Raw genomic sequence first — 11,452 nt, forward strand, 5'->3', positions numbered from 1 at the left:
GGGCAGGGGGTCAGCCAGACATCTTGCCCAGGAGTTTTTAGGAACGTTGCCCGGGCTCTCTAGGGATGGGCCTGGGCACTAGTGTTGTTGAACCTTCCTGGGGAGTGCAAGACCCTGAGAGTGTGCATCAGGGCCATCTGGGAGCTTATTAAGAACACGTATTTCTTAGACCCCACCTGAGACCTAGGAATCAGAACTTTTGGGCTGGGCTTCAGGTGTCTTCACATTGAATGAGCGCCCAGCACTTTGGTCAGCCGCTTGCTACAGTTTGAGAGCTCCAGACATGGAGGGTCTCTCGGGGCCCGGTTCTCTTTGACAACCTGTGCTTCTGTCACCTGGGTAACTACGTCTTCTCAGGTGGGGGCCAAGGTTCCCCAGCGGGAGAAGCTAGAGGACATTATCATCTGGGGAGTCTGGCTCTTTCTGGAGCTCACTAAGGGAGAACAGGAGAGAAAGAGTCTGCACCCTCCCCACTCCACACTTTGGACATGCTCTGCCCAGTGGGCAGGTTGGGCACCTACACTCCTGGAGGGCACACACAGTGTTCCCACGCCCACCCCATCTTTGTATCTTCAGCCCCAGGGCCACACAGGGCACAACAGAGCAGGTGGTCAAACATCTTTGTTGATTGACTATTTGATTGATTGATTGATTGATTGAATGAAGACATTGTCCCATTAAAAGAAAATGCTGACCCACACCCCATCAACCTGCACCCCACTCTGGACCAAATACCCTCTCTTTGGGGAAGGGCTGGGCACTAATAGTTTCTAAAACTTCTCAGGTGGTCCTAATGTGCATCCAGATTGAGAACAGCTGCCACAGGGCCTTGCTTCTCAAAGTGGCCAGGGACCTCCTGGGGCACTTGTTCAAGGCCTGGACTCCAGACCCACAGACTCAGATGATCTGGGGGGATGAGGGCCATAGGATGGTTTGTAGTTCTGACCCCGGAGACCAACAGACCAGGGCTTGGATACTGACTCTGTCATTTATTAACTGGTCACCGGTGCACCTTCACTGTCTGTGCTTTATTCTCCTCGTCTGTACCAGTAAAATGGGAACCTCCTAGAATTGTTGGGGAAAATAAATGAGGTAACGAGTAGAAAGATGTCTGGCACAGAGGAAGTGCTTAACAAAAGTTAGCTGTTCTAGGAGGGGAACCTCAGAGGCCACCCATTAAAAAGCACACACGGTTCTGAGTCACGAGACCATTGGAGACCCACCCTGCTTCAAGACCCAACAGAACTCCCAAACTTCCCCCGAGCCAGGAGAGAAATGCCTGCCCCTCAGGTCTGTGGACTGGCCTGACCAGTGCCAGACACACAAAATCCCTGGCTCCTCATCTTACACGTTTGTGTGGACTGTGTCTTCACCTCAATCACATTTTTAAAGCTGTTGTAGTTGAATTTATAACTCCCTTTATACATGTGACTGTTTTAAATTTATAAGGGTAATCTATAAAAGTTTGACTGGGGGTGGTTTGGGAGCCACACTGAGTGGGCTCCTATCCTGCCTCCACTATCTCTGTGTGAGCCTAGACAAGTATTTGTCATTATTATTATCATCATCACCTCATATAAGCATTACAAATATGTGCCACCCAGTTTATTCATGGTACCAACTAAGTCTAGAAGTTAAACGGACCCTCAGGAAGATGCACCATGCCTATCGCATGACTTTGACCTCTCCAGGGTGAACTCACGCCACAATCCCAGGGGGCTGGAGGCCTCTAGTTTCAGGAACTTGGCCCTAGAAGGAAGCTTGATTGGGCGATGTCCCAAGCCCTGGGGTGGCCTGACTATCTGACATGGCATGAGCCAAACTAAAGGGCTTCCTGGCTATGTGCAGGAAAATCTGGAAAGGCAGGATCCCACCCCAAACTCTCATCCTCTGACCCCAAAGTCGTCCTTAAAATCCTGTCTTCACCAGCTCCTGGGTTCCTGGGTGGGAGCCTCTATTCCCCAGTCTCCCAGCCTGTCTGGGTCTCTTGCTCTACCCACCTCCCATCCTGAACCTGTCCTGGAACACAGTGCCCTCAGCCCTCCTCTCTTGTTACCTAGAGCTGTGCCTAAACGGGGTCAGCGCTGCCTTCTGTCCTTGCCAGATGTGTCCCAGGATTCCACCACCCAAATCATGTGGGTGCGTCTGTCCTTGGGCAGTGTTTTTCCACTTGCCTCTGAGTGGGCACATGGCGTCTGAAGAGGGTCGGGGAGAGCTCTTCTCCCACGTGCCGCTGTCCCACCCAATGTCTGGAAGGTGGGGGAGCGGCACCAGGTAAAATAGGGGCAGTCTGTCCCCTTCTACTCTATTCTAGTTCCTCCTTTCCTCCCGGGAGCCCTTCATTCTTCCTCCCTTTGCCAGTGTCTGCAGAATGGAGATGCCCAGCGGCGAGGTGAGGAGGGCAGACTGGTAGGGTTATGTGCAAGGACAAAGGTTGGGGAGCTGAGGGTAGGCAGAGGGCAGGAAGTGTTTTCTCTGTGCGTCCCTGGCCCCTCCTGCCTGCGGGCAGGTAGAGGGGATGCTGTGGTAGAAGGTGAGGCCCCACTCTGTGCTGTCAGGCCCAGGCCAGGGCTCCCAAGTCTGTCTTCCTTTGTGGTGGTGACCAGCCATTCTCTCTCCTAGGGTTCACTGCACCCCAAGCCCCGGATCAGTCTTCCCAGAGTTCCCCTTTCTTGTAGCTTCAGACAGCAAGCACAGGACCCTTTGGTTCTAAGGATTTTTTGCTGACCCTCCATAGTGGCTCACAAGTTACCCTTCCAAACACAGCCTGGCTTTGGACGGGATACCTCAGATCTGGACTCCCTCCTTCGTCTTCAGGAGTCCCCAGAGGCTCCTTCCCCTTCCTGCTCTCAGTGACCCTTCACACACGTGGGCCCCTCTTTCAGCCTGCAGGCCCAGAGAAGCCCTCTGTCACACCAGGAGCACCAGTGGCGTCTACTTGGCTTCATTTGTCCCTCCAGTGTCTTTATGTCCGAGGTCCCTAGCACCGTGGAACTCATCTGCTCAGGGGAGCACAGAAAAGCCCTCTCCCCTCCACCTGCACCAACTCCAACACATTGCTAAGGGCAGACATTCTCCTCTCAAAGGCTGTTATGTTTCTCACTTTCTCCCAGCAGGTTCTTTGACCCTGCAAACACCCCTTCAAAGAGGAAAGAGCATTAGTCACCACAATGTGTATGATTCTTATCAGATTCCTTTCTTCAAAGACACCGGGAAGGGAGCGGCCCCTGGAATGGAGGACCGAGGTGACCAGGACTAAAATCCTGGGTGTCACCATTTGGCTCAGAGCAATGTGTCCTGCATGGCAAGCCAAGCATTGTGTCCTGCATTGCAGGACAATGAAAATCCTGGCCTCCCCTGTGATCCCAGCCGCAGACTCGGGGTAGACCCGTGGCCCCCTCCGCCTACCCAGCCAAAGCTCTGGACACCCCCATGTTTATGTCAACAGAGCGGTTGCTAGAGGGGCAGGCTCCCGTCCGGCAGGGGGTGTCCAGCCCATTGTTTGTGTACCTCGTCTCAGTAGTGACCGAGGGGCTGGCACTCTCGAGCTGGGTCTCTGGGGCAACGCGCTGTTGGGGTCCCAGCTGTTCCAGCACATAAAGCACCCGCTCCATCAACCTGCTCCGGTGTCTTGTTGCACCGAGTGAGAATTTAAACCTTCCCCTGGTGAGGCTGCTATTTTCCACCCGCCGCCTCCTGGCCTCTCTACTCCCTTCCTCATGAGGGCAGCTCGGCATCCAGCCGAGACCCAAGGAGTAGCTGAGCATGGCCCTGTTCCCTCCTCCTTGGCCACCTCCTTGCTCCTCCAAATGTTTCCTGAACCGACCATGGGAAATGGGTCCTGGAGAGGCAGGCTGTGGCTTCCGCTGGGCCTAACCCAGCTCCTTCCAGCCTCTGCCGCCTAGAGAGGGGCTGGGGCCCACAGGGGCATACGGGGAGAGTCCCCTTTTAGTTCCATCCCCACTTATCAGCTGCCTGTCTCTGCCTATCCCCCTACACACATATACCAGCTGCTTCCAGAGCCCAGTCTTCCTGAGAACCCCTTCTCCCCCAATACCCTTTGTGCCCCTCCTCCCTCAGAGCCTGACCCTCCAAGTCCTGGCAGCAGTAGGAATGAATAAAGGGGTTAAGAGTGTGTGTATGGAAGCACAGAGCTCTCACTAGCTACGTGACCTTGGGCAAGTCACTTAACCTCTCTGGTCTCAATTTTCTCACCAAAAAAATGAGGATAATACTACTACCTACCCGACATCCTTGTGAGGAGTTCATTTACGGGGCCTGGGTAACCAGTCTCAGGCCCCAGTCAGGCTGTGCTCCTGTCTGCTCTCACTGTAACTGAATTCCAGGCAGGATAACACAGTGGGGAAAGCATGGGACTTGGAGGCTGGCAGACCTGGGTTCAAATCCCAGCGTCCCATTGACTCCTGGTATGATCTTAAAGTAGAAGCTGTACTTCCCAGTGTCCTCCATGCAGGAGGGTCATATTGATAGAAACTTACTCAGTGGTGCTAACATGGGGGTGGGAATGCCTGCCCTAAAAACAGTGTAGTAGCAGCTGCAGGAGGAGGAGGCAGGCTCCTGGCATCTGATCCCCCAGATTAGCTGCCGCATTCTGGGGCCGACAGGGGAACTGGTCTGGCTTGGAAAGAAGAGCTAAGGACCAGCCAGGAATTCAGGTCCCCAGGAGGTGCCATAAATAGCCAGAGCTGTCCAGGGCCTCCAGAGATGGGGGGAGGAGGGGAGCTGGAAAGGAGCAGTGGAAAAAGGAAACTGTCAGTCATCAGTCCAGGGGAAGGTCTAGGAAGCTCGCTCAAGTATCAAAGGAAAAACTGTGTATGGGTGTGGCGGAAGCGAGGGGTCACCTCTTCAGAGAGGACGAGCCCGGGACCACCTCTGCGCCTCTCAACGTCACTGGGTCAGAACATTTGCGTCACACTGTTCGCCTCCGCCCTGTGATGCTTGGGAACCAACCTTCTCCTCCTTTCCCTCCCTTTGAGCGTCCTGGAAAAGGAAGGTGCGAACACAGAGGCCCAGAGGTGCTAAGTGATTTGGCCAAAACTGCACAGTGAATCAAAGGCTGAGATGGGGATTAAACATGGATTTTCCCCTCCCAATCGAGGGTTACACATGACGGCCAAAATATCAGAACCTGTGCTCAGGGAAGAAGTCAGGGGGACGGGAACCGAAAGGACTCTTCCTCCCTTGCCCGAGCTCATCACTGTAGCTGTTGATAATGGTGTGGAGATCTACTCGTCAGAGCTAGCTGGGTGCAGCCCTGGAAATAGGACCTGAGCTCAGAAGACTGGACTTGCCTTGTGTAATCTTGCACAAATCCCTTCACCTTTCTGAGCCGCAGGTCCCTAACTCCCAAAACAAGGCCCATAATTCACGCCCCGTGTGAGAAGGGTGAGAGGACTAAGTGAGATCATGCACCATGGGCTGCCTGATGGTGCCCAAAGGTTCCAGAGACTGGGAGCACCTGGTGAGCCGCACCTTCCTCGTCTCTGTGTTCCTGGTGTTTACCGCAGTGCCTGGCAAATAGGAGCCCTCAATAAATGTGGATCGATGGAAGAATGAGTCAATCTTTGCATTTCAGTGCTGTGTGTTTGTGTGATGATAATAATAATAATGTGTGCTTGCTATTTATCAGCTAGTGCTTCCTTTCCTTGTGGACACAGGCACTGCTGTCACCATCTTGTGCTTTTACCCCTGGAAAATGCCAGAAAAAGATAATCTCTGGATAAGAATGCCTTTAGTAATAAACCTAATGGGTAGGGTGACCATATAGGTTTTTGTCTATATGGGGCCAATTTGGGAGCGAAAGGGGCACTGGTGGGAATTATACCTGGACAACAGGTATAAACCATGACTATCCCAGGCAAACAAAACTACCTGGGCACCTTTGGGCACCATGCTGCTCAGCACTCTCAGGAGAAGAGCACCCCAAATCCTCTGAACCATCCTGACTCCTATTCTCCAGTCAGATCGTGGACAGGGTCCCCCACCTTCTTATCTCCACCAGCCAAACCTATTGGGAGCTGTGTTCAGCCCAGGTCCTCACCCTTCCATTGCCCTGAGAGTGTTCTAGAATGTTTGTACTGTTCCAGATGTGAAAACCTGTGGCACCAGCTAAGGACCTGTGGTGAGCGCTGCAAAGACATCCATCCATCTCCCGACACTGTGCCAGCTCAGGGATTTCTGGAGGGGCCCCATCTCTCATTAGTTTCCATGGGCTTGTGACTGGTCCCTCTGCTTCTGCTCTTTCCCACTTTTGGTCTATTCTCAGCCAAGCAGCCTGAGCGATTCTGTGAAAACATAAGTCAGATTACGTGTCTCATCTGTTCAAAGACAGCAGCTCCCCATCTCACTCAGAGAAGAACAGCCCATAAGGCCCCAGCCTATTTAGCCCTTAATTATCTCTCTGGCCTCATCTCCTAGGACTCTCCAAACCACAGGTGTTCTGGCTTGTGCCCACCTGAGGGCCCTTGGACCTGCTCTTCCCCTCCTTGAAACACTTGCCCCTTAGATATCCATATTATTATTTCCCTCACCTCCTTCAGATCTTTTCCCAATTCTCTCCTTTTCAAAGTCCTTCCCTGGCATCCTATGAGCATGTAACACCCTCCCTTGCCACTCTGTCCCCCTTCCCTACTTTCTTCCTTAGCATTTAGCTCGCCAAATAGATCCTATGTATTAGTTATCATGTTTATTGTCCAACCCCCTCAATCTCTGTGAGAGCTTAGTTTTCATTTGTTTTGTTCTTTACTATATCCCTGGTATCTGAAACAGCACCTGGCACATCGTACATGCTCAATAAATATTTGTTAAGTGAATAAAGAACTGACTGAGAGGAAACATAGCATTGTGGTTAACGTTTGGCCTCTGGAGTAAAAATCCTGGGTTTTAATAAAATACATAGAAGAAGACATAGGTACTACATTTATAGACCTTGGTCTCGGGGAGCGTTTATAAATTTGACCCCAAAGGCAAGGGAAGTAATAGCAAAAACAAATGAATGGAACTATATCAAACTAAAAACCTTCTGCAAAGCAAAAGATACCATCAACAAACAAAAAGGCATCCAACTGAATGGAAAAAGATATTTGCAAACAATACTTCTGCTAAGGGGCTAATATCCAAATTATACAAAGAATTCATACAACTCAATAACAACAAAAACCCCAACCAATTCAAGTAAAAATAGGCAGAGAACGTGATTAGGCACTTTTCCTTAGAATACATACAATGGGCAACAGACATATGAAAAATACTCAGCTCCACTGGCTATAAGGGAAATGCAAATCAAAACCACAATGAAATACCACCTTACACCTTTCAGAATGGCTATTATCAATAAGACAAGAAACAAGAAGTGTTGGAGAAAATGTGGAGAAAAGGGAACCCACATACACTGCTGGTGGGAATGTAAATTGATACAGCTACTATTGAAAATAGTATGGAGCTTCCTCAAAAAATTAAGAGTAGAGCTATCATATCACTAGCAATGCCTCTTCTGAGTACCTACCAGAAAAATTTGAAAACATCTATAATAATCAAATCGACTGAATGGCTGAACAGCGGAACGACCATCTGGACGACCTTCTGGACGAAGCCAGGGCTGCAAGGGCCTACTCTTGCATGAATTTCATGCATCAGGCCTCTAGTTTATTCATAAAGATATATGTACCCCTATGTTCATTACATCATTATTGTCAGGGGATAAGATATGGGAACAACCTAAATGTCCTCCAGTGGGTGACTGGATGAAGAGGATGTGGTACATACATACAATGGAATAGTACTCAGCCATAAGAAAAGATGAAATACCGACAATTGCAATAATATGGATGGATCTTGAGAGTATCGTGCTAAGTGAAATAAGTCAGATGGAAAAGGACACGAACCATATGATTTCACTCATGTGGAATATAAAACAAAGCAACAAAAGAAAAAAAACAAACAAGCATAAAAAAAAAAAACAAGAACAGAAAAACCTTATAGACACAGACAACAGTATGGTGTTTACCAGAGGGGTTGTATATGAATACATACGTCAGCCAGCGGGGGAGGGGAGAGAGAGTAGGTGAAGCCATCCCCACCTGCCAGCTTCCTGTCTTTGCCTACTGATAAATAGGGGATACTCATGGCCAGATTTTCCATTCCTCCCCATCCTGGCGCCCTCTGTCACTCAATTAAAAAAAGATAGGAGAAGGCCTGGGGGAGGGGCAGACAGCCTCTGCCTATAAAGCCTGTCGCGGTAGCAGGCTGAGCACACTCAGCCGGCCTCCCCAGTCCTCTGCCTGTCATCCCCAGCAGATTTAGCTGCTGACAGGTGCTTGGGACTTTGCTGCCAGGCCCTGGCCCAGACCACCTCCTCTCCTCTCCTCTCAGTGTCTCCCCAGCCACAGCCTCGCCATGGCCCAGAAAGAAGAGGCTGCTGCCACCGCCACCGCCGCCGAGGCGTCTGCGCCTGCCTCCCAGAATGGCGAGGATCTGGAGAACCTGGACGACCCCGAGAAGCTGAAGGAGCTGATCCAGCTGCCCCCCTTTGAGATCGTCACGGGGTGAGAGCTGGTGTGGCCTGGGTCCTCCTCCCTAGAGGAGCAGGGGCTGGGGACAGGCCGGGGGATTTAGGACAGTAATAGCAGGAGTCAGGGTCAAACTGTGAGCGTGCGCAGGTGTGCAAGGTTCGGGCTGCTGGAGACACAGCAGCAATCTCGCTTGGCTTCTTGGGGTGACACGCTGGACCCGCTAGTCAGGAGAGGTAGGAGGAGTTCCTTGGAGGCAGTGCAACCACCGCTGAGGCCTCCTGGTCTTGGGACATCACCTGCCTCTCTGTTCAGTCCCAGGGAACCTGGTAAGGACATTGGCACATTTAAATGTAGTCCCAGTCATAGGGCCTCCTCCCTCCCTTCTCTCTGTTTCCGAGTGGGCCTCTCTTCTATCTGCATGTCTCCCTCTTTGGTTCTCAACCTTCCTAATGCAGTTCTGAATTAATACAGTTCCTCATGTTGTGGTGACCCCCAATTTCATTGTTACAAATTGAACATAATTAAAGCATAGTGATTAATCACAAAACAATTGTGTAATTATAAATGTGTTTTCCGATGGTCTTAGGCGACCCCTGTGAAAGGGTCGTTCGACCCCCAAAGGGGTCGCGACCCACAGGTTGAGAACCACTGCTTTAGAGCCTCCTTCAGGAGAAGATCCTGAAATAGGATCATCCTTCCCCAGGCATGAGTGAGAAGCAGTTTTGTCCTTGTTCAGTCTTTTCTGAGTTTCCCCAGGGGCTGTCCACCTCCACCCGCAAGGAAACAGGTCACAGTACAGATAACAGAGGCTAGGCCAGGAGCTTCTGGACAGAAGAGGGATCCCACCCCTGTAGCCACAGCCCAGCCCGGAGGAACCAGGACCCAGAGCAAAGGGTGAGGAGGCCCCATGCAGGGGCTGCTTACAGGGTCCTTCTGTCTTATCCACGTCGTGCGTCTCTAGGAATAGCACCAAGTGGTCTTCCTCCTCTTCCCTCTGTGTCCCTTTAAGAGAAGACCCTGCTAAGTTTCTAAGCAAAGAATAAGAGGGGGATACATGGGGCCACGTTTCCTCCTGAGCCAAGGTTCCCCCCCTGGGGTCCAGTAAGGCGTACAGGCAGAGGAGTCACACTAAGGGGCGTGGTGCCTTCAAGGAGCAGAAGGATCCCTGGGTGGCAATGTGACCTGTCACTTTAAGCTTGGCAAGTCGCTTTCCAGTTCCGCCTCCTTTTTTTTTATGCAAGTTACGCTAGCTGATTTCCAAGTTCCCTTCCAGCTCAGGAATTTTCCAATTTCTAAGCGAACCCGAGGGAAAGGTATCCTAATTCCAGAGGCAAGAATTCATTGTAGAGTGTTTTCCCATGCTCAACCAAAGCCACCCTCAACTTAGGATTAAAAAAGCAATGGGCACAGATAAATATAGATATAGGAGCCACTGAGAGCCACAGGCCAGCAGAGTCCTCGGTTCCAGGAGCTCGCTGTGGAAGGAGACCCTTTTTCTGTCCCCTAAGCACGCTGGTGCACACTGTACTGGCCACACAGATGAGCACACACACACCCACTCAATGCAGGCTGTGATCTCCCTACACAGGGACAGGGTAGGCTCTGAACAGAATCAGACTGTGTTTGTTGAGTTAAATAGGCTTTGGAGTCCCAGGGTGGCGGGTCCTAAAGGGTTAAGTCCTCTCATGTAACTTACATCTGTCCAGGTCTTTATAAGCATGGCAAACGTTCACATGCATGAACTCATTCAACCCATTCAGCACAGTGCTAGGAGAGGGAGCTATAGCATTGCCACTCTCAGATGGGGAAACTGAGCAAGGGAGATTGAGTGACTGGTCCAGGACCTCAGAACCAGTAAGTGGCAGGTCGTCTGACTCCAGCCAAGTGACCTTTCCACTGTTCTCTTACTCATTCTGGTTCCCAGGTTTACCAAGCAGAGCTCCACCTGTCTCCATCTGCAGGGCAGCGTAGTTCAGAGGCTTTCCCTAACCCGTGGCTCAGAAAAAGGGTCACAGGTCGGGCAGCTTTCTGGGCAGCTCAGGGGGGAGGTGGAGCCCTGAGTGTTTCCTGGCCACAAGTGACAGCTGTGGAGAGCTGTCTCCTGGGCCACAGGGGTAAACAGGCAGCTTAAAATAGCCCAGAGGTGCAGCTATCTCTATGCAGGGACAGGATGAGGGAGTGACTTTCCTCTCCTTCCTTCTCCAGATGCCCTAGAGTCAAAGGGGTCCCAAGCAGGTCCTCTTCTAGCCTGTCCCACAGGGGTGAGTCTGTCCATACTACTCCTTAGAAGTGTCACAAACTAGCAGAGAGCAGGTGGCTTTTTAGCAAAGAGTCTGAGGTGAGAAAGGAGTACTGGGTAGGAATAGAGAGAGATACCCTGCTTGTCATGATTCTGGTTTGAAGAGGGCACTCAGGATAGAAGCAGACCTAAGACCATCTACACTAATAAAAGAGAAACATGGTAATTGGCGTACGACCGCTACCCTTCCCATTGGCTAATCAGCGAGATATGCAAATTAACTGACAGCCAAGATGGCGGCCGGCAGCCAGGCAGCTTAAACTGAACATGAGGCTTGCTTGCTTCAGTGACAGAGGACTCCAACGTTCCCAGCCTGCCGCTGCAGAACTCTGAGCGGGCAGTTTGAACATTGTAACATATAGAAGCTAAAAAAAACTCCTGAAACCTGCTTTCAGCTAGCTGGGATCTCAGAGCTGGAGTTGATACAGAGTTTCGATTATAGAACCGAAACAAACAAGATACCTGCTTTAAGGAGCGGAGGCCTAAGAGCTGGAGCCTCAGAGCTAAAGCTGGCCCAGAATAAAAAAAGAAAAAGAAAAAAAGGAGCGGTTGGGAGCTTCAGTCACCCCCAGCCTGAAAACAGCCCTCAGCCCCTCACCCAGACTGGCCAGGCACCCCAGTG

At 51.1% G+C, this 11,452-nt stretch overlaps 1 protein-coding gene across 1 annotated transcript in view; it reads left to right on the forward strand.

Annotated features, from left to right (window-relative positions):
* The first annotated feature begins 8,266 nt into the window (after positions 1 to 8,266).
* Positions 8,267 to 11,452, forward strand: part of APOBEC2 (apolipoprotein B mRNA editing enzyme catalytic polypeptide like 2) — a 14,140-nt gene continuing 10,954 nt past the window's right edge. Inside the window, exon 1 of the mRNA XM_006776311.2 lies at positions 8,267 to 8,564. Within this exon, the coding sequence (XP_006776374.1) occupies positions 8,416 to 8,564 (149 nt within the window). The 5' untranslated portion in view covers positions 8,267 to 8,415. The remainder of the gene's footprint in view (positions 8,565 to 11,452) is intronic.

This window comes from Myotis davidii, unplaced genomic scaffold (genome assembly GCF_000327345.1).
Source record: "Myotis davidii unplaced genomic scaffold, ASM32734v1 scaffold167, whole genome shotgun sequence".
Taxonomy (NCBI): Eukaryota; Metazoa; Chordata; class Mammalia; order Chiroptera; family Vespertilionidae; genus Myotis; species Myotis davidii.